This window comes from Elephantulus edwardii, unplaced genomic scaffold, assembly GCF_000299155.1.
Source record: "Elephantulus edwardii isolate Elephantulus edwardi_28Jun2011 unplaced genomic scaffold, EleEdw1.0 scaffold00016, whole genome shotgun sequence".
In the NCBI taxonomy this organism is placed as follows: Eukaryota; Metazoa; Chordata; class Mammalia; order Macroscelidea; family Macroscelididae; genus Elephantulus; species Elephantulus edwardii.
In genome coordinates this window covers 15,443,943-15,467,828 of record NW_006399766.1, presented here as the reverse complement: position 1 = coordinate 15,467,828, position 23,886 = coordinate 15,443,943, and the positions used below count along the sequence as shown (strand labels likewise).

Sequence of the window (23,886 nt, the reverse complement as noted above, 5' to 3'; positions counted from 1 at the left end):
ATTCTCACCATCTCTGGCACTCTTGAGACCACTGTTAACAGTCATTGTGTCAATCTATCTCATTGAGAGTTTTCCTCTATTATATTGACCCTACACTCTTCCCCAAAATGATGTCCTTCTCCAAGGACTGGCCCCTCCTAATAGCATGTCCAAAGTATGTGAAATACAAACATGTGAGTTCTTTGAGTAACTCTAATTGAAGTTTAAGAAGCCTTGATGGCACAACAGGTTAAATATTCAACCACTAAAGGAAAGGTTAGAGGTTCAAACCCACCTAATGGTTCCATGAGAGAAAGAAAGGTTAGAGTAGCCCCAAAATCCTATGCGGCAGTCTTTATGAGTTAAAATCTATTCCACTCTAATGAATAACTGAATCTTAACACAATTTCCCTCATAGTGGCATTGTTTTTATATTTCTTTTACAACTTCCCTGAGGTCAGAAGTTTTCACTGCACATCTTTGCATCTTACTCTAGTGGACGTCCAGTGTGGATAAAGTATCAACAAATATTTTGATGAGCAAGTGGATAAAGAAAGAGATATAATATTTTAACAGAGAAGACTGCAGGATCCTCAGAGAGTTGAAATAAGAGGAAAGGAACCAATTTCCAGGAAGCTCTTAGGGGTTATGATTTCACTGTGACATTCTTTCTCATCGAAGGTCACTCTTAGGGGGGAAAATTTTAGTTTTGGAAAATAAGCATTCTATTTTCTTAATAAAGTAACAGTAGCACAGAATTATTTTAAAAGAATGAAAGGCAAGTGAAGACAAATCTGCCAGCAAAGGTGCAAAGCTTAAATACTCATAGGAACAATTTGCTAGTGTAGAGACATCATCCTATTTTAGTCAGGGCCTCCTATAGAGAGATTTATGTTCATTGTATAGTGAGAGGGAAAATAATGGCATTTCTCTACTATACAATGACCTGGATATTTGCTGAGTACTGCAGTGCAGCTGTAAACCAGAGAAAGGAGCTAAGAGATTGCCTGGCTCCACTCCTTTCAAAAGACCCTGAATTATGGAGCTGGCTTGAAACATAATTGCTAATATTGTTGTTGTTGTTGTGTACCACCTAGCGAAACCAATCCATAGCTGACCCTTCATTGTGCTTTCAGAGGTAGTCAATCACATAGGAGGAGATTGCCCATCCTCCTGCAGAACAGCTATTGGATTTGAACTGTGTGTCTTTGGGATTGTGGCACAGTTTTTTACCACTAGGCCACCAGTGCTCCCTATTTTATTGCTAATACTAGTAAGGTATTGATTCATGAAAGTACTGCTAATTCTGGGGAGGAATTGCACAGCAAATCAAAGAGACCTGGTTTGTATCCACCAGCTGCTTCATGGGAGAGAGAGAGGCAATGAACTCGCGGGCAATTTCTGCCTCTCCAAACCCGCTGGATGATCAGCTAACGTCAGTTCCAACTCTATGGTACACAACAACAATGTTCTCTTTGGTGTGCTGACCTTTACCCCAGTCTTGCTATGGGGAGGAATGCTCCCTCCCAGCACCAGATTCTGCCTATCTCTAACCTTGTCCACCTAGCCTTAACATCCAACTCTTTTTTTTTTCCTTGAAAAAAGTATGTTAACTTTTTTTAATACTAGTTTATTTACAAAATTCAAATACATTGTTTTTCACACCAGAACATTCCCATTTCCCTCACACCCCCCATCAACCATCCATCAGATTATGTGACACTATGATTAACCACTTCCACCCATCCTCACCCCTCTGCTCTCCCCTCCCCCCTTGAATGCTCATGCATGTTCTACAATAATGGTTTTAGACAGTATTTGTCCTCGTGGAACTGAGTTCACTCAATATAATGCTCTTCAGTCCCTCTCAAGTTAGGTAGTACTTTTCTAATGGTTTACACATAAAGTTCATATACATTGTGTTTCAACATCCAACTCTCTACCCCATCTTCATCTCTTATTTCCAACTATGGAGCCAAAATGAGAGTGACCAAAAAGGAAAGTGGAAGGAGAGTAAGAGAAAGAATTTTGCAAGCACTGATGACTGCTTAGCATCCGAGGGCAGAAGTGTAATCACTGAAATTGAAGTGGGCCTCCTGGTACCCTAATGTTCTACTCTTCTTACCCCAATCCTATTTTATTAAATAGACCTTCCCCTCACTTCCTTCCCTCTTTGCCTCCGCTGTCACCTAGTTCCACGTACAGCCGACCATCATGGGCTTTGAAGACCTCAAGAGCACCGCCGGCCTCCAGGTCCTCAACAATTACCTGGCCGACAAAAGCTACATCGAGGGGTATGTGCTGTCTCAAGCAGACGTGGCGGTGTTTGAATCCATCTCCAGCCCCCCACCTTCCAACCTGTGTCACGCCCTGCATTGGTACAATCACATCAGGTCTTACGAGAAGGAAAAGGCCAGCCTTCCAGGAGTGAAGAAAGCATTGGGCAAATAAATGCGGCCCTGCTGATGTGGAAGACACCACAGGAAGTGGACTTGCAGACAGTAAAAATGACAATGACATTGATCTCTTTGGATCTGAGGAGGAGGAGGAAAGTGAGGAAGCAAAGAAGCTAAGAGAAGAGCGCCTTGCCCAGTATGAATCAATGAAAGCCAAAAAACCTGCACTAGTTGCCAAGTCATCAATCTTAATAGATGAGAAGACGTGAGATGATGAAACTGACATGGCAAAACTAGAAGAATGTGTCAGAAGTATTCAGGCAGACGGCTTGGTCTGGGACTCTTCCGAGCTAGGACCTGTGGGACATGGTATTAAGAAGCTTCAGATACAGTGTGTAGTTGAAGATGATAAAGTTGGCACAGATATGCTGGAAGAACAAATAACTGCTTTTGAAGACTATGTGCAGTCCATGGACGTGGCTGCTTTCAACAAAATCTAAAGTCCTTCTGCTTCCAACAATAAAAACTTTTAAAAAACAAACAAAAGAAAACAACAAAAAATAAAAAAAAAAGGAAATAGATCTTCCTGTCTTATGGCCTTCTTTCACCCTCTGTGGGTCCATGGTTACAATTACTCACTTCTCTACACTTTTTAGCTGCTTTTGTTTCTTACTTGGTAATCCATGAGTGGTAACATTTCCAGCCAATTCAGTTCGGTGCTCGGCTTTACACATCTGCACCATATCAGCTGATGGCCGATGATATGGCCGAGCTGATGGCTCAAGAATTACCTAAGTACATTCACTCCTCAATAACGAGCACGGTAAAGTTCCAAAGACCAGGCGGGGTTTTGTTGTTCATTTTTTGGTTTTGTTTTTAATTGGTGTTAAGCAAAAAATAAAGGGTGACCACATCAGATCACAAAAAAGAAGGATGATTGCATCCGTTTGTAACTTATGTAAATTATGTCATAACTTCATGCCGAACCACTGAAAACCATGGCCTTGCCAAACTGATACATGAACTTAACCATCACAGTCAGTTTTCATTTTGCCTCACACCTTTGCAGTCATTACTGCTAGACTGTTAACATGCAAAGTATTCAAGTAGGTTTTAAAATTATTATCATAAAGATGAAAGACTGGATAACTAGATAGTGAGGTAAGTGAGGAGTATGTGTTTGCTGATAAGTCTGAATCTAAATTTATGACCACCAGCCTTATACTTAAGGCCCTTTCTGTTGCCCAGAAATGTTCCTATTTCTTTAATTCTCCTGCCTTTATTTGTCCTTCCTTTTTTATTGTTAAAATGTATATAAGAAAAAAGCAGTTTAAACAGTATCTATTTGTACAGTTTGGTGTACAAACTCACCGTTCTTGCTATCTTTTCCCAGATTATTCCACCACCACTACAATAAACTCAATTAGCCTCTTTTTAAAAGGAAACTACTTCCCACATCTCACTCAGGCACTTTAACCACTGCATCACAAGAGCTCCTTTGTGGTAGGACAGCAAACTAGCACAAATTATGAGACCTTGAATTTGCTGCTGTGCTTGAATGTTTTGATGACTCCATTTCCACCATGTGAAATAGAATCACTCTCACTCTGATGGATATGCACTTCTGTATATTGCCAGGTGCAGTCATTCCTTCATTGAATATAGGTTGAGAAATTAAATTCTTTATAAAACACAAATCACATTCATTCATGCTTCACCAACTTTGAGGTTTTGATTATTGGCCAGGAACTGAGTAAAGGTTGCCTTTGCCTTTAGTATCAGCCATAAAAGCAAGGTTTGATGATTGCATAGACTATATCTCTTTGAATTGTGGTGGCAGAAAATATTGAATATGCCATGGACTGCTAGAAGAACAAATAAATCTGTCTTGGCCCTGATACTTTAGATTGGCCATAGTCTTGAGTAGAACTTCTTGGATCCCACCAGTGTGATTGTGGATGGCTAAACAGAGGAAAGTTATGGAGAGGAGTTTAAAGGTCATAGTCCTGATGATCTCTGATACTTCTCAGCCTAGGCTTTGGGAATAGGCAAAGTGTCAAACATGTCAGAAGCATCACTGGACAATTGTGGGGGGGGGTTGCTTGTTGGTTGTCTTTTTGAAATGAAGTCTTTTATTGTTGAATATACATAGAAGATATGCACCTATTCCATAGTTTCTGCAGGTACTATTTTATGACTTTGGTTACATTCTTTGATTTATACAGTCATTTGTCTCTCAACATACTTATGTGATGCTTAATATCATTGTTGGCCACTGAAACCAAAAACAAGCGAAAAAGTCCCAAGTCAGTTGGTGTCAGTCAATTCTGATAAGGTAGAATTTGGTTCCATAGAGTTTAGATTGACAGTGATACCTTTATAACTGGTTAGATCCCTAAAGTGCAGGCATGGCAATCTACTTTGGAAAACAAATCAGCCATATGGACCAAAACCCTGTGAAGTACAGTTCTACTCTAGTATATGGAGGATGGCTATGAGTCAGAATTGACTGGCAGTTGGCTAGTGGTTAAGGTCCCTTCAACAGTGATGCTTTTGCAAAACCCTCAGCACTTGTTTGGGGATGTCTTGGACTAAAGTTCAGAATGGATTTGTGTAAATTTCTCAGGTTTGACATTTCCAACTTCAACTTCTGTCTCACTGAGGGTGTGAAAAGCATGGCACCAAAAGAGTATGGCCTATGAGAGGTGAATGTCAGGTGCGTCCATTGAAGGAGAATATGAAATAATCTCTCTCCAATCAGAGGAAGGGCACAGTAGCACAAGCAGTTTGCAGGCTACTGTTAACTTAAAGATTGGCAGTTTGAACCCACCCATTTTGTCACAAAAAGAAACAAGCATTGCAATGACTAAGGGTGGCAGAAGAAGTCCTTTGAGTTGTGATGCTGGAGAAGTGTGTTGAACATATTGTGGACTGCCAAGAAAATAAACAGAAAATAAACTGTCCTAGAGAGGGTGAAATCACGTTGCTCCTTGGAGACAAGGATTTTGAAGCTTTGTGTCACATACTTTGGGCATTTGGCCAGGAGGAACCAGTCCTTGGAGGACATGGCTTGGAAGGATGGACAGTGCAAGAGAGGAAGACCTTAGAGGAGATGGATTGACACAGTAACTGGGGCAATGGGGGTAGGTGTGTCAGAGGCAGTGAGACTGTCTCAGGATAGAAGCAGAGTTTAGAGATCTTGTCCATAGGGTTGCTGTTGAGTATGATTTAGTTACATCAAGATTACGGGCGGGGGGTGGGGGGACCAAAACGAAACCCTGTAGAGTAGTTCTGTTCTAATACATGGGTTGACTTGAGTCAGAATGAGTCCTTGCCATCGGGTATGGTTTCTAATTTGTTTGGGTAGAATGTGTAGCATCCCTTTGGTGTCATGTGAACTAGAGGTCATAACAATTTAGAAAGAGGTGGACTGCCTTACTTTGAGTGGTCCATGTTTAATGTCCTTTAGCTTTTTCTGCTTTTAGGATACGTTCTCTCTTTGGGGGTTGAGGACCACATAGTACCTGCTACTTCCTTACACACTCCGTGATGCGAATATGATTTTATATGCAACCTCTTGAGACATTGCTGTTTGGTGAGGTTTTTGGCTGAGTATTGAAAGTTTCCCAAGTGTTTTGTACTTTCTGTTTGAAGTAGAGAAATTAGTTGGAATGGAATCCAGTTTGGGGATGGATGGAAAGGAGGTTTTACTGGATGGTAGCAGAGTTTTGAATTTTATCCAAGTATTTCTGTATATTCTGTATTTCAATAACTTTTCTTGATTTTTCCAGCAGTGCTTGGTTTTGGAATAAGATTCAACCCTCTAGTGATTTTGGGCAGCTCTCTAAAGACTTTGGTCTCATCAACAAAGAGGTGAGTATTCAGAATTGGTGTTGGAGAATACTATTGAAGATACCATGGACTGCTAAGAGAATGAACAGGTTCGTCCTGGAGAGGCTTAAACCAGGCTGCTCCTTGGAGGCAAAGAGTCTCAAGCTCCGTCTGACATACTTTGGACGTGTTGCAAGGAAAGACCAGTCCTTGAGGAAGTACATCATGCTTGGGAGGGTGGAGGGACAGTGCAGGAGAGGAAGACCCTCTAAGAGATGGATTGATTCAGTGGCCGGGGCAATTGGGGTGGGTGTGTTGGAGACAAGATTGGCACAGAACAGAGCAGGGTTTAGGGTTGTTGTACACAGGGTCACTATGAGTCACAGGCGACTAGACAGCACATAACAATAACAACATTCAGAATTCAGAGAGACTGGCATGAAACCAACACTAGAAAACAAGATGATTCAAGATAAGGGGGCAACGAACCTTTCAGGAATGTCAAGATTGTCACTAATTCAGGTTGTGTGTGTTTTCTTTGTAACAGAAAGATGACGACTTTACTGGTAGCTGGTTTTGTCCAAATATGGACCAAGAAGACTGGGATTTCTAAATCCAAAGAGGCATACATTGAAATAGTAGAAGAAGATAACCATGTCAGATTGGTCATTCATTACAGCAACGAAGATTGCATAATGGAGTTTCCACTATCCAATAATATTAGGAGAGTGACCTTTAAATCTGCCGGAGAAAACAAGAATCATTTACATGTAATACTCCAAAACAGTGTCTTCTTGTTTCTTGAAAAATTAGCCTACCAAGATGCTGAGCAGTTGAGGACAATTCTGTACAGAGTCCGACAAACCTATCCTCTGTTATCTAGGCAATCTGTATGTGCTGAAGCGAGTTTTTCTGGAGCAAAGGGAACTCATGATTCATTGCGCCAAGTTTCTACGAAATCAGTCCCTGAACCCGTACAGATGCAAGATGACCCATCCAATATTTACAACTTGTCATTGCTATCATCATTCACCATGGCATCAGAATTAGCACCCGCCCCCACCTTGGCAGCAGAAGCAATACCAACACTTGCCTCAGCATCATTAGTTGCGAGAGCGTCCACATCCCAGGACCACCCAGAGCCACGTCGGGGTTACCAGCAGCAAAACAAAAGAAAATCCTCCGGTTTTAAAATGAGTGAAGAGCTTCTGAAAAAAAGTAGTCTCAGGCTGAGAACAAAACCCACTGAACCTTCCTCGAGGTACATAATCCATACTCGGAAGCAAAGGTTACTTTCAGATGGGAGGAGGCTCAGAGGAAGAGCACCCACGCTGGAGACCAAGTCTACTGGAAACCTTTACCTCGATTGGGGTTATCTTATGGAAGAACTCTCTCGGGAAAGCCTTTTGGAATTTTTGTTCAAGCCCAAATATGAGCACTGTGAACTTGAAGAGTTGGAGGAACACGAGCTGTGCTATGACTTTACTGCGGCGCGGCAGTGGCAGGGTTTCCCCAACTTGGGAAACACTTGCTACATGAATGCCATTTTACAAGCATTGTTTTCAATCCCCTGCTTTGGTGATGATTTGCTTAGTCAGAGTGTCCTCTGGGGAAGAATTCCCTTTAATGGCCTTACTCTGTGCATGGCACAGTTGCTGGTTTTGAGATACATGTATAACTGCGAAATCAAGGAGAAAATACTTAGCAATACTAAGAAAGCAATTTCGTCACTTGCAGGCATCTTCTCCAAAAACACACAGAATGACGCTCATGAGTTTTTAGGCCACATTTTAGACCATATGAAAGAGCAAATGAAAACTTTAAGAGCAGTTTGGGAGAGTCGATGGGAATTTGCAGAAGGAAGTTCATCTCGGAAGCCTTTTGCTATGCGCGAAGTGCCCATCTGCCCCATCGTGAGTAATTTTGAGTTTGAGTTGCAGCGCTTAATAATTTGTAACGCCTGCCAGCAGATTGTTCTTAGGACTGAAATAAATAATTATCTCTCCATCACCTTGTACCCAGGAACAAAAGGAAACCCAAAGTCTCTTCAGTTTTCTCTAGATCTTTTCTTTGCCCCCGAAGAGCTCGAGTATAAGTGTGAGACCTGTCAGCACAAAGTTTCAACTGGAATACACAAATTTAACACCCTACCGCGAGTCCTGATCACCCACTTGAAACGCTATCACTTTACTGGGTCGTCGTCTTCTAAAAAAATGGACCAGTGCCTTGCAATTCCCAGAATCTTGGATTTGTCATCTCATTGCGTGGAGAGTACCATCCCACCTCCACCGCTGGTAAAGTATCCAAGTCAACCACCTTCCCAGGCTGCGAAGGACTCTGAGCAAGTGGGTTTGAGAAACCCAACGTCCTCTACGGCCCAGACGACCTCAGCACCTAAATATGCCTTGGCTCTCTCACGTGAGGCCGAGGCACAAGGAGTAAGTGAAAACCAGCCTTATATATGTGAAGAGGACGATTCTGATTCAGACATAATGGAATTGCAAGACACTGAATCAGCCAAGCTTGAGGCAGTTCGTGGAGAGGAACCTCAAGCATGTAGCTCACGAATGCTTCAGGAAGAACACTTCTATATTGTGACTGATGATGACGATGATGAGGGAAGTGAGACCATCAGCATTCCAGATGAAGATGATCTTGTGGAGGCTCCTTTGGAACAAGTGCCTCGACCCACGCTCGCACCCATACAATCTAACTTGGGCAGAACCTGGCAAGACTCCCCAGAAGCGGCTGGAGAGTCACAGGACGTTGAGGGAATGAAAACCTTTGGCCAGTCCCCTCAGCAGCCAGTCTTTCCCAGCCTGCCAAAGCCAGTACCGCAAGAGTATACCAAGACTCTCCAAGCACCTGCAGGTGAACCAAGCCCCAAACAAGGTACACTGAAATCTTCAGGCAAATCAGGGCCCAGGAAGAAGCCCAGAAAGATAACTGTTGCAGGGAGGGTGGGCCAGAAAGTCCAAAGGCAGACGCGAGCCTGCAAAGCTCTTCCAGAAAAGGCAAGTAAAATGCGGGTAGATGTAGGTAAAGCTCAGGAACTAGAAGATACAACACCTAAACAAGAAACTAAAGTTCCAACCCAAAGAAGGAAAGGTCAGACACCAGAAAAAGCCATGTTACAAGAAGTTAGCCTTCAGGATTGTGGTCCTCACGCTTACCATCTCATTGGTATGGTCAGCCACATTGGAAGTAGCATGAATTCAGGCCATTTTATCTGCGATGTCTTCAACTTTGAGAGACAAACCTGGTTCAGCTTCAATGATCTGCATGTGTCCACTGCACAAGATATACCAGTGAAAGGGAATGGCAGGTATTCCACTGGATATATTTTTTTCTATATGCAAAACGACATCTATCAGCAGCTCCTGCAAAGGGGCTACGAGGTCCCTGAGTAGAGCAGCACGGAGACAGGTACAGCCTCCAGGGATAAGGACTAAGAGACACAGGCACTTTTTGCTTAACTGCCTTTACGTGAGGAAAATGGAACTCTTATCTAGAAATGAAGCCCCAGGAACCAAGTTTATCTAGAAATTTAACAGCAAACCTCCAGCGTGCCACAGACAGCTCAACTACGTATGGCAGACTGGCAATTACTCTCCTCCCCTACAAAATGACAATGGTTTTTTTTTCCTGTGTTGAAGCTACTGGTTTTCAAAGTGCATTCCTCCAACCAGCAGTATCATCAGCGTGTCATTATTGGTGATGACATCAACTAGCAGTGTCAGCATTAGAGCACGCTTTAAAAATGCTGGTATATTCAGACCTCACTCCAGCCCTATTAGAAATCAGAGATCTGGGGCTAAAAATGCATCATTCTGATGAAGATTTTCCTGCTCAAACTTGGTTGGGAACCACTACTGTATGTTATGTTGCTACAGGGTGAAGAGTATTTCCCTGTGGCAAGTGGACTATTCCCTGTGGCGAGTAGAGTCTTTCCCTGTGACATGTTAGAGTATTCCCTTGTAGCGTGTTAGGTCAGCTTGAACTGCTTGCATTGTAAATGATTTTGATGCCCTCTCTAGTGTTTCTTCAGGTCTTTCTTTCATAAACTTAAAAGTCAAGACACAAAAGCTCTCTTCTGCTAAGCCTGCTCAGCAGTTTGGTGAAAAGGAAAACAAAAAAATAAGTTGACAGGGCGAGGCTAGAGGACAGGGTGACTTTTGATTCCTTTTAGGTATTTACAGATAGGACTGAGCCTCTCCTTAATCCAGAGTGCGTCTCAAAGGGGACCACATACGTTCAGGCTTTGGCTGCCTCACTTCCTGAGGATGAGCCCCTTCATTTAACCCTAGGAAAGAATTTCTCTGCGTATCTGTTAAAAAGTTATTGGCTATTAGTGATTTGAGCCATCTTGCTGGGTTTGGTTGTTTTGTTTTGTTTATCTTAAGTAATTGGTTACCTTTAAGGATAATTGTTTACCAGAATTTTTATTTCAGATTCCTTGTACTATCTTCTGCATATAACTTTAGAAAACAAATTCCACATTTTCACAATTTATCTGGACTTCAAAGCATACTGACCTTGTACCTTTAAGGAATAAATAGTTCAGGCCTTGCTCCAGCCCTATTCGAAATCAGAGACCTGGGGCTAAAATGCATCATTTTGATGAAGATTTTCCTGCGTATCGTTGTAGCTTGTAGAGCATTTCCCTGTGGCGAGTAGAGTATTTCCCTGTAACGTGTAGAGTATTTACCTATAATAAGTAAAGCATTTCCCTGTAGCATGTAGAGTATTTCCCTGTAACATGTTTGGTCTGCTTGAATTGTTTGGATTTAAGACATGAATAGTGCATGCCTCCAAGTATACTTGAAAGATTGCAAAGTATTCTGTGTAGTTAGCATCAGTAGTAGGTGCTTTAGAATCTTGAAGCATTCATATTAGCTTAGACCTCCATTTAGCTTGGGGGTAAGAGTTCACCTCTGGCTTAGCCTGTGCCCTGTCTGTAACCCCAGGGTGTTCTGTTTTTGCAGCATGGGACATCAGCAACACTCCTTGCAAGATCTTAATGATACTCTCAGTTGTAAACTTTTTGAACTTGAATGTGGTGACATGAGGAAGGAAGTAAAATGATGCCTTCTAAGTTGAAAGCTGAGGCTGTAAACAGGAAATTACAGCCTAAGAAAACTTATGGGATGGCTTTGTTTCATCCCCTAGGAGAATCTGAATTGCTTAGACCCAGCACCACCACCAAGGGGAAGACTAGATTCCAAGGTTTGAAAAATCTCTCAGAACACATGGCATCTAGAGCAAAGTCTGATTAGGACCTAAAGTTTGTCGAGGCATTGAGGACAGCATCCTGGAGGGAACTCTTCACTCTTGGGAGAAGAAGCTGTGCTAGACTCCACAAGGAAAGGCTTATTTAGTTGGGTTTTTTTCTTAGCAATTGATTGGTTAACAGACAAAGGAAGAGTTGTATTTGGAAGAAGAAAGGATTGGTTTGGTTTTCCCTTTTTAGCAGTTATGGTTTTAATATTTGTGTAAATTGTCTAAAAGAGTTTGACTAGTCAAATTAGTGCCCAGTCACATAAGAGTCAGTAAATGTTAAGAGTGAGGGGGAAAGTTCTTGAAAGAGAGAGAGTGTGAAGGAGTGAGGAGTAGGAAAGGAATAGAGAATGTTCTGGCTTGAGGTACAGAGGACTCTACCTCATCAGCATGATACCCTGCAGTACTTAACACTCCTAAATGCAGGTCTGATTGGAAGGTTAAGAAGTGAGAGTGTGTCTGTGAAGTACCATCCTGGACAGAATCCATCATTGTCCTGTGAGGGAATTTCTCTGTATCGACGACTGGCTGCACCCAATCTTTATGTTTTGATTTTTCAAATAAAAAAAGAAAAAAAGTTTCCATTGACTCTGAAGTTGTGCTTGGGGTGGGGGTGGGGGTGTAAATTATTCTTTGATTTCTGAGTCAGAGCTCTAGGAGATGCATCATCAAACATTTCTTTCAACAGTGCGTTAATTTCTTAAAAATTACCACCAATTTCGAGGCTTGCCCCAACACAATGTATTATGGATACCTTACTGGTCTAGATGACAGTCCAAGTGCTTATCACTGAGAAACTAAAGGTATTAGTAGGACTTCTCTCTCTTCAAGGGAAAATTCACTGCCTTTTCTAACGGACACCCACATTCCTGAGGTCTTAGCCCCATTTTTAAAGCCAGCAAGGCAAGGTAATTTTTGAGGACTTTTGTGATTATATTCTGCCTATTCAATGATGACTCTTTTACTTTAAGGTCAGATGATTACTAATGTCTATTTCATCTTCATTCCTTTTCATTTTATAACAGTGTGGTCACAGTTTCTGAACATTAGTATGGGGACACCTCAGGGGGAATGTGGCGTATGGGAGATCATTGTGCTCATTACATACGTACACAATAATAGGTTAATGAAAAATGACCATAAAAGAGATCCCGGAATGTGGTGGTGAAACGTGTGTCCCTACCAGAACAATAAGAGGCTTTGGCTGAGGATGTAGCAAAGGTGCAACTGGTCATTGAACTCATCATCACCAGTTTACAGAACAGTGAAACATTTTTGCAGGCTTTCTCCATGCTTAGAAAGCATGTTTCTTTTTATCTGTATTCTCTTTAGGTTGCTTCCTGTTTATTTTCTGCACAACCAAGTCACTGAAATTCTGCCTCATAACCCTCCAGCAGGGATCCTAGGCCATAAATCTTAATGGGAGGAGACGTTTTTATTCCTGATGGACTTGAGATGAAATCTTTAGATTAGCAGCATGGCGCTCCAGACACCACCACCAGAGCCCCTCTATACATATGTTATTAGAAGGTAACTTTACCATGTAGTCTTCAGGTGATGAATGTTCAGAGACCTGACCAAGTGAGGGATAAGCAATAGAGCTCATAATGAACACAATGCCTAGCGGAATCCACCTGTTTCACTTTAGTGAAGACATGATCTCATTGAAAAAGCATTAGTTGGTAAACATGCAGGATTATGATGTAAATGAGTTGAACTGCCCATTTTTTCATCAGCCCTTCAATATAGACTCTTTGATAATGGGCAGAATTCTGTTAGGTATTTTTGTTTACAGTGAGCAGAATGTTGAGCTTTCATCCTAGAGGGTATTGGGATAGACACTAGCTGGAAAGGGCTGCAGCAGGTGGATTATCACTGTGGGAACGAGGCTAGGTGGTGATGGGTTACCCCAGCCATGAACCCACAACATGGCCCCGAGGGCCTTGGTGCTGCAGCCTCTCCTGGCCATCGCTTGCTTGCTATATCAACATGGACACGATGCACTTTATGTCTCTGTGCTCCACATCAGAGCCCCCCCCTCCAACTTTTCAGTTTCCATTTAGGTTTGAATCCCCCTCACAGTCTTCACATGAATATTGCACACACACCCCCAAGCCTGTCCTGTGCACCTGGATTTTAACTGTGACTCATCTGTACCCTGCCAGTGTGCTGCAGGGTTACCAAGGGGCCCTGTTCCAAGACAAAGCACCATCTGAAGCTTGCCTTCACCCTATCCAACACTAGAAGGATACTTAATGTTTACCAGGTGACTGCAGATCAGCTCTGGCTTGGGCAAACCAGGAAACTTCTTTGCCATTTAATGGCTCGCTGTTTGACCTTCCTGAGTAAGAGCTGAGTCTTGGAGCTGGAGCTGTTGTTGCTGCTATGTGCCGTGGAATTGAGTACAACTCACAGCGACCTTATGAACAATAGATCTGAAGCCTGTCCTATCCTGTGCCATCCTCACAATCTCTGACACACTTGAGCCCATTGAGTGTTTTTCCCTCCTTTGCAGTCTTTCCAACTTCCCAAACATGATGTTCCTTTCCAAGGAATAACGTCTAGCGGAGCTGGATCTAGAGCCCTCTTTCTAAGTTGGGTATCCTTCAACCCCAAGAGATATATTTTCATATACCTTATAACTCACTCAGCAAAGGTGAGACTCTAAATCATCATGAGAGGAGCCTGCCTATTTCTTCTGAAATTTCTTCTGGTAGATTTGAACTACTGACCCTTTAGTTAGCTAAATAACACTTAGCCCCACTATAACTTAGCTCAAAACTGAGCCATCAAGGCTCCTTCAATACCCTATAATGTCTCTAACATAGTTATTCAATTTCCCCTGGTGAGATTCATTTCTATGCCATGGTTGGACCTAGGCAGATACATCAGAAATATACTGGTTGTAATAGTCTATTTACACCCAAAGGCTTCCATGTGGTGTGTTTTACTACATGTTGTTTTCCAATGTGAGATAAACCCATCACCATCAAGTCAGAACCAAGGCATACCTGACCCTCCATTGGGTTTCTGAGGCTGCCAATTACCCTGCAGGTAATTTTTCTACCACGGAGCTGCTGGCTGGATTGGAACCACCAAAGAGGCATAGCCTTTGTTTGACAGAGCAAATCTCTATAGATTATGCCAGAGAGGCATAGCCTTTGTTTGACAGAGCAAATCTCTATAGATTATGCCAACACACTGTTATTTAAAAAAAAAATAAAGAAAGAGAAAATTAACTGAGAATTGGCATGCTGGTGAATTTTCTGCTGGTACAGAATTCAAGTAGCTGATACACATTTATGTGTCATTCCCCGCTCCCTGTCCTCGCTTTATGTGTAATAGGGTTCAAAAGAGGGTTATATGGGAAGATTGGGGTCCAGACAGGATCAGACGTTAATGACAAAGACTATGGCATAGAACCTCACACTCCAGTGTGCATGCTCCTCTTCTAACAAGCCTTCTTCATTTCAAAATCTTATGTTGACCCCATACAGTGAAATACTTTCAAAAATTCAACCTTAACAAAACATTTACCCTTGAACCTTTGCGAAAGATGCTTCTCCAAACAAGCAGAGTGGGTTATTTCCCCCAATGAAACCCCAAAGTAATCATATTTGAAATTATCACTACTAGACAGTCAGATTTACTGCTGGATATAAGTCACCCAAAACGTAGGTATAGTGTGCAGATTTTCTGCCAGAAATGTATCTCACTACTCTTTAAAACTTCCTAAACTTCATGACTCCAGAAATTCTGCCTTTCTTTAAGAAAGAATGAGCCACATTGTCAGTTTCGTTAATATATTAAAACCTTAATTAATAGAAAGGATTCCTGAAATAAAATTTTGGCAGGCCACATAAAGAACGGCACATGGTCTTTACTGACCCATAGCTGACCCTCAGTCAGGTTTCTCAGGTGATTGTACATCTTTTTCCCATGGAGCCACCCACTGGTGGATTCAAAGTACCTGGGAAGTTTGTACAACAGATGTGAACCCTGTCCTTGCCTGTGTCATCCTCATCATCTCTGACACACTCGAGACCGTTGCTGCGGTCACCGTCTCAATCCACCTGGATGTGCTTCTTCCTCTCCTTTGCTGTCCCTCCACCTTTCCAAGCATGATGTCCCTCTCCGATGAACAACCTGTGGATTAGCAGAGCAACTACACCAGGCCCGCCCAGTCCAAACAGTCTGAGAGCTGATCCTCCAACTGCTCTTCCCAGACAGTAAATCACATGAGAAGAGATTGCTTATCTTTCTCCCTCAGAGCAGCTGGTGGATTAGAAAGACACACCTTTAGGTTGACCACATAATTCATTACCACTAAGACCCCAGAGCTCCTTTTGCCACTTGAGTTCCTCATTGTCAAGAACAGGAACACCATAAAATTGGGGGGAAATTTCTCATCTGGCTGCTTAATAAACTAAATTATTTGGGTCTTCCGTTTCAATACTGAAGAAGTCATTGTTTTCTACTAACTGATATGTGCCATTGAGCCGACTCAACTCATAGTGACACTCTGTAGCAGAAGATGAAAGCCTTATGCAATCCTGTGCCATATCCTTATTTCCACTGTGTTTAAACCCATTATTTTAGTCACTTTGTCAATCCATTTCACTAAGGATAATATAAAATCTACTGTATAGGTGTATGCAGGAAGCTCTGGTGGCCTAGTGGCAAGAAGCTGCACTGCAATCCTGAAGGCACACCGTTCAAGACCACCAGCTGCTCCTCTGAAGAAGGATGGGCAATCTCCTTTTGCGATTAACTGCCTCTGAAAATCTGCTGGATGTTCAGCTGTGGGTCGGTTCCAACCTACGGTACACAACAACAACAACGGCATAGCATAAGTTTTCCAGAAAAGTAGTTTTTTCATCTGACTAATACTCTTTCTCTTCTCTGATTGTCCCTGAGTCACCAGACCCTGATGTTGTTAAAGCACCTTAAGTCCATCTGCAGTGCAACCACCTAGAGTGTTCACAACCAGCACACATGCAAACAAGTGCCTCTTGCCTTTTGTGCATATCAGGGAATGGAAGGAAAATTACCCTTTGCATTTGAAAGACACTGAGAATGTCATAAATCTAGGGGTTGGGAAACTATGTCTTTATGGCTGAATCTAGGCCATTTTTCTGTTAATAATTTTATATTGGGACAGCACCTTCTTAGTTCATATATGTCTACAATGGCAGGTAGAGCTGAGTAGTTGCAAAAGACCCATAAAATCTGAAGAGTTTACTATCTGACCATTTCCACGACAAGTTAGCTGGCCTCTTCTTTTCAATTACCACTGTGCTGGTGTTTGATGCTCCCGTTTGGGAAAGCATCATTTAGGATGTTCCTTTTGTTACCTTTGGTACCAGCAGTCAGGAAATAAGAAGCATTGCACTGGGAAAGTCTGCAGTTAGGGACCTCTCTCTCCAAATTATTGAGGAGTAATGATGCCAGTTTGAGGACTAAGGTGTGTCTGGTTCAGGCCATAGTTTTTCTGATCACTTGCTGTGCATCTCAGAGCTGGACAATGAATAAGGATGACAGAAAAGGAAGTGATGCCCTTGAACTGTGGTGTTGGAGAAGAGCACTGAATATCACATGGATGGCCAAAAGAAGGTGTAACTGAAGTGCTCTTTGGAGGCAAGGATGATGAGTCTTTGCCTCACATACTTTGGGCATGTTGCTTGTTGTTGTTGTTGTTATGTGCCGTCGAGTCGCTAGGAGGGGCTATTCCTTGGAGAAGGACATGATGCTGGGAAGGGTAGAGGATTAGAGAAGGAGAGGAAGACCCTCAACCAGGTGGATTGACACGGTGACTGCTCAATGGGCTCCTGTGTGTCAGAAAGAGTGAGGATGGCGCAGGACAGAGCAGGGTTCAGATTTTTTGTTCAGAGGGTCACTATGAGTTGTACTTGATGGCACCTAACAATAAACATTGTGAAAAGGGAAAAGCTTTTGCTAGAGCAGGCCATTGCATGTGAGGTCAGGTGCTTACTGCCTCAGTGTAAGCTTGCAATAGCAAAAAGGAGAGATTGAAAACAGAGAAGGAGGGAGCTGGGGCATTAAGGAGGTGCTGAAGTACAGAGTGCATGACTAAGGGACAGTGTGTGTGTGTGAATGCAGTCCCCACATAGAAGACATTCTGAGAATTGGGAAGACGTGGTGTCTCCTGGCAACATGTGGCAAAGGCAAGCATGACCATGGCGGAATGACATGGAGAGAACTACACTGTAACTTTGCACAAATACCAAAAAGATAGAGAAAATGTTCCAGTCCAAGGGAATTTCATTAACCTCAGCAAGGATTAACTGCGCGCACCATCTATGCTACTGGACTAAAAAGGTAGGTAAACTAGATACCAGTGGAGAACTTGATGTCTTTCTCTAAGTAGAGCTACCAACCTTGAAATAATAGCAATAACTCTAACTCCACCCTTTCCCTCAACCCCAACAGAGCCACTCAATCATTTGTCTCTTCCTTTTCATTCATCCCCAGTGTTACCAGCATAAACTAGACTGTAATCAATCAAATCAGTCAATATCCTTGAAGTCTCTAATGTATATATGAAAGTATAACTGATGAAACCATAGAGTGATAATGAGTACATCGGACATTAAGGGGAGGGACCAGACAGCGGATGGCTGTGGCCTGGTTTGATAAGGGAAAGTTTAAAAATGGAACTGCCAGCTGAGCTGAGCCGAGCCGAGTCGAGTCATGAAAGTGGCATGGGTTTCAGAGATGTGTTCAAGTGAAGGTTTGGACTGAACAGTGAGATAGCACCTGTGATCCCTCACTCTTTCAAATTAACCCAAAAGTGACACAAAAGCAGCATCCCAACTTTCCCTAAAGACGAAGTGAATTATCCAGAACAGTGTTCAAAACCCAAGGCCATGGCCAAGTTGTGATATTGCTCAAGAACCCTCTGAGCCTCTGCTGACTGCTCACTTAGATTTAATTAAAGTAAGAGCATGTGCTGATTAAAGACCTCTTGTATCCAGAGAGAGTGTTACTTCTGAAAAGATGACATGAGTGTGTGTTAAATGACACTCTAACCATATAGCCCACAAAATATCATCCTTGTGAAGCAAATTTGCTATGAAGGAATCAAGCTGTGTCCATATTTACACTATGTTAAGAGGTTTCACAGTTCATGTGCAACTGTGAAATTTTCAAGAAATAGATATGATGTCATTAAATCTGTACACATTTATCTGACACAAACTATAGCATAATCGGCAGAACAATTTTGACAGCAAAGCCTTGGCAGAAAAGAATATCTCCTTTGCTATACCTATTAGAAAGTAATTCAATATTACAGGGTATTATGATTATCATAAGAGTCAGGAATGAAGGTTGCAGAGTAGAATATACTCAGGGCGGCGAGGGTGGGGGTGGGCGGGGGGGGATTGCATACCAATGAAGGAATTTTCCTTTTACTTTTCAAAGAGAAGAGTGAACTGGGGGTGAGGTGGGGTGGGGAGACAAGTGCAACAATGAATGAATGGAAATCCAAAATCTCTGTAAACATTCATTAAAATTAATTAAAAAAAGATTAGGTTCACAACCTCAGTGTCCTGAATCTAATCTTTTCTATTAAGTGCACTTTCTCTGTCTTACCCACTCCACATCCTTTGCTCTTAAAACAATATTCACAGATGGATTTTAGTTTTTGTAGAGTCACTTGAACTCTGGTGTCAATATTGGTTGTCAGGAAAAAAAAAATTACCATGTCACATTGTCCTAAAAATAAATGAATGTTTGTTATCTAGAAATTAAGGATAGATCAAGGAATTTAGGAATATATTCCAAGAGGGTTTTTTGTTGTTGTTGTTTTACATATATATATTTCTCTACAAATTTGTATACATTGTGTTCCACACATTCCTTCATTGATATTTTATTTCATACAGGCATTCTCATACATTGTGTTTACCAGATAATCTTTGAACTCTATGGAGAGACTTTAGAGGACCTTATAGAATTGTGCACTTCAATGAAGTTTTAGGCTCCGCTTGCTGACTAAATAAGAAAGTTAAATCCAAAAATGCCATGTTTATTGTTATAATAGAATATTACAAAACACTATAATCTTCTACCCAATATCCTAGTGTAATTTTTTAAAAAAATTGTGAATTCTGATGAGATTTATAGTCTCCAAAAAAAAAATTCTAAAAAAAAAAAAAAGTAATTCAATCAAAAGAGCCAGATTGAGATTGTTCACAGCTTCAGTTTGCTCGGCTCCGCAGTCAACACTCTTGGCACCAGCAGTCAGGAAATCAAAAAGCGTATCGTGATGGGAAAATCTGCTCTTAGGGACCTCTCTAAAGTACTCAGGAGCAACGGTGTCTCTCTGGAGACTACGGTGCGCCTGATACAGGCCATGGTCTTTGCAATCGCTTGTTATGCATCAGAGAGTTGGACAATGACTAGGGAGGACAGAAGGAGAGTGGATGCTTTTGAGCTGTGGTGCTGGAGAAGAGTACTGAATGTACCATGGACTGCCAGGAAAACAAACAGATTCATCTTGGAGAGGATTAAACCAAGCTACTCCTTGGAGGCAAGGATTCTGGGGCTTCGTCTGACATACTTTGGACATGTTGCCAGGAGGGACGGGTCCTTGGAGAGGGACATCATGCTTGGGAGGGTGGAGGGACGGCGCAGGAGGGGAAGACCCTCTATGAGGTGGATTGATTCGGTGACTGGGGTAATCGGGATGGGAGCGTCAGAGGCAGTGCGGTTGGCACAGGATAGAGCAGGGTTTAGGGCTGTTGTGCATAGGGTCGCTATGAGTCGCAAACGACTCGACGGCACATAACAACAACAACAACAATGTATATACATGTGCTATCATGTCTACTTGCCCACCCATCCCATCCTAGGCACTGCACCTTCCTGTCAAGTTACCAATGTAGAAGAACTGGGTAATGATGTCCTTCCTCTCAGTGATTTGCAATCTTGTCTGCCCCCATTGGCAGTTATGTCTCCCTGCTACCACATCTTATTCCCATGTCCACTGGCTACCAAAGATTTATCTGATGGTCTCCTAAATATGTCAACATATTCTCAAATATGTCCAGATGAATTGGAGTCATTGAACATTTTGAAACAATACATTATTCTTCATCTACATGGATCCCTCTTTCACACCAATGGCCTGTGATGGATTTCCTTTAGGTCCATCGCCACAAGAACATCAGACAGTTAAGAAGCTGGTAAGAGCCAGGATGATGCTTTTCTTCCTGCACAATCTTTGGCAGGAAAAAAGGCTAGCAGTGGGCCATTGTTGCCCAGGATAGAGATCAATACCCATTTCAAACTTCTGACTTAACAGATGTATAAGAACACCACTATTTGCTGTTTCAAGTCACTAAATATGTGATGATATGATGTAACATTTGTAAGAAATTAATTCAGCAAGGAGGTCCTAAATGACACTCTTAAGAATCTCCTGTGTTCCAGATGACCATGTTGAATACTACCTCAGTATTGCACTCCTAGAAAGGAGGGGTTGCTAACAAGTTCTCCATTGTTATTTCAAAGAATCAATCTTGCCCATATGACTTAAGAAAGACTTGTGAATGATCCATTTGTTTCCTTATAACAAGATACAGACCCTGCAAGTTCTTATTCTCTAGCTCATAAAGGGAATTTTTGTCCCTACTAACCTATCTGAACAAAACCCCCACTAACTTGACCAAATTCTGTTTGTTTATTGTTGTGTTCATTGGCGTCGAGTTGAGGTCAACTCATAGCGACTCTGTGAACAAAAGACCTAGTGTCTTTCCATAGCTATCGTTGTTTCTCCAAGTTCATAGAGTTTCTAGAGGCATGTGGTTTAGGAAGTGGATGCCACTCCTGCTTCCCATCCTGTTTTACAACCGGGAGCTCCACCAAACACTGTCCACAATGGAAACCATTATGGTATTTAATATCCCCATGGCACAAGGTTCAGCATCACAGCAACCCAGGTTACTTCATACAGCACATTGACAAAGAGTGATGTGCAAAATGGAAGAATGTTCCTCCAGGTGTAACAGCATTAGTCTCATTTAGCAGTGGTTAGGTGTTGTCGAGTCAAATATGACTCAGAGTAAGCTTTGCACAAAAGACCTAAACTCTGTTCTATAATTAATATAATTTCTGTACAATTAGAAGAGTTTGTAGGTATCTTAATTTCTCATTGGGCCCTGAGTCTGAACCAGCATTGTAATGCAGAAGAGTCCCTCCAGCCTAGTCTGTAAGTAGTGGTTTGAATCCACCACTAGCTTTGTGGAAGAGTGAGGAGCAATCTCCTTCAATATATTTTACAGCTTGGAAACCCAATGGAGTGTCAGTTATCAGTGAGTGAAAATCAGAAAGATATTCCTTGACCAGCTCTTTCTTTGTGTGTCCGGTCCTCCTAACTCTTCTATATCTGGTTCTTCCTAGCTTTTCTTCCTTCTCTCTATAAAAAAAAAAAAATCCCTTCCCGCGTGCCCTTTGAAGTGCTCTCACATTTTTATCAGTGTTTTCTCTATTATGATTGTCTTCCTACTGCAATTGCACTGTTGTTGTTGGGTACCGTTGAGTCAGAGCAAACCCATAGCTGACCTTCCAGCAGGTTCTCAGAGGCAGTTAATTGCAGGGGAGGAGACTGCCCGTCTTTATCCTGCAGAGCATATGGTGGATTTGAATTTGAATCACATACATTTCCCTCAAACAAAGTCTGTCCTCCCATAAGCCCAAAATTTTTTCTTTATTTGCTACCAACATAGTTTCTGTTGCATATATTTTGTTGTGCCAATCTATCTGGTTTCTCCTTCATAATTGGAATCATTCAAACCAATGAACAGACTAACTCGTCTGTTTTGGACAGCAATGTAACAGAATTGGATGCAGGAGTGGCATCCACTTCCTAAACAACATGCCTCTGGAAAATCTATGAACTTTGAGAAATGACAACAGTTATAGAAAGGCTTCATGTCTTTTGTTTATAGGGTCACTGTGATTTGTGCAATGACTCAATGGCAACCAACCACAACAACAACATCTAACATAAGGCCACAAATGGGTGGCTTTAACAAGCATACATTTATTTTCTCACAGTTTGTTGCTGTTAGGTGCCTTTGAGGTGGTTCTGACTGAGTTACCTTGTTTAACAGAAAGAAAATACTGCCTGGTCCTGCATCATTCCCAAAATTTTCCTATCTTTGAAACCATTGTATATTGTATCACATTTTGCTATTGTTGGTATGTGCCATCGAGTAGACTTCATAGGCTCACAGTGACCCTGTGAACAACAGACCTGGACTCTGTCTTATCCTGTGCCGTCCTCACCATCTCTGACACACTCAAGCCCAGTCCTGATGCACACCTTTCTTAATTTTAAACCACGTATGTGTTCCCTGTCACTAAGGCACAAAACTTAGCAGAAGCTCAGAACAGCAGAACACACTTAGAGTAGACTAACAGATATGGCAACTAAGACTAAGCACCCAAATTTGGAAACACAAAGGAGGAAGAACCGCTGTAAGAAGAAACTAGAGATTGGTATGTGGAATGTGAGAAGCATTAATATAGGGGAAACTAGATATTGTTAAGAAAGAAATGGAATGCATAAATATTGACATATTAGGTATTAGCAAAATGAGATGGATTGACATGGGACATTTTTAATCAGATGCTCATATGATCTACTATGCTAGAGATGAAAAGGTGAGAAAAAATGAGATCACTTTCATAGCTTAAAAAGGCCATTTCTAGATCCATCTTGAAATACAATATTGTGAGTGACAGGAAAATATTCATACAAGGTAAGAGTGACAGGATAATATGCATACAAGGTAAGACCTGTTAATACCACTATCATTCAAACTTATACACCAACAACCAGAGCCAAAGAGGAGGAAATACATGATTTCTACCAACTGTTGCAGTTAGAAATCGACTGAACAAATAACCAATATACATTAATAATAATGGATGACTGAATGCAAAAGTTGGAAACCAGGAAGAAGGATCAGTAGTTGGAAAATATGGACTTGGTGAAATGAGGCTGGGGATAGAATGATAGAACTCTGACCAATCAATTATTTATTCATAGCAAATACCTTTTATAAGAAAGATAAACACCAGCAATACACATGGATTTCCTCTGATGGGATGCACAGGAAGCAGATTGAGTATATCTGTCGAAGGAACTGTTGGAGAAGTTCAATATCAGGAGTGAAAAGTAGGCCAGGTGTTGATTTTGGAACAGACCATCAACGATCCATAAGTAAGTTCAAATTAAGGCTAAAGTAGGTTAACTCATATCCAGAGTAATGAAAATTTGATCTTCAGTCTATCTCCCCTGAATTTAAAAACCAAATCAGGAATAAGTTTGAGGCTTTGAACACTAGTGAACAAAGAACAGATGAACTGTGGG

At 41.8% G+C, this 23,886-nt stretch overlaps 1 protein-coding gene across 1 annotated transcript; it reads left to right on the top strand.

Moving 5' to 3' along the window:
* Positions 1-7,240: 7,240 nt before the first annotated feature.
* On the top strand, positions 7,241-9,616 carry USP26 (ubiquitin specific peptidase 26). The gene has a single exon (XM_006881877.1). It carries the CDS (start codon positions 7,241-7,243, stop codon positions 9,614-9,616), a length of 2,376 nt encoding a protein of 791 aa, XP_006881939.1.
* Positions 9,617-23,886: the final 14,270 nt, after the last annotated feature.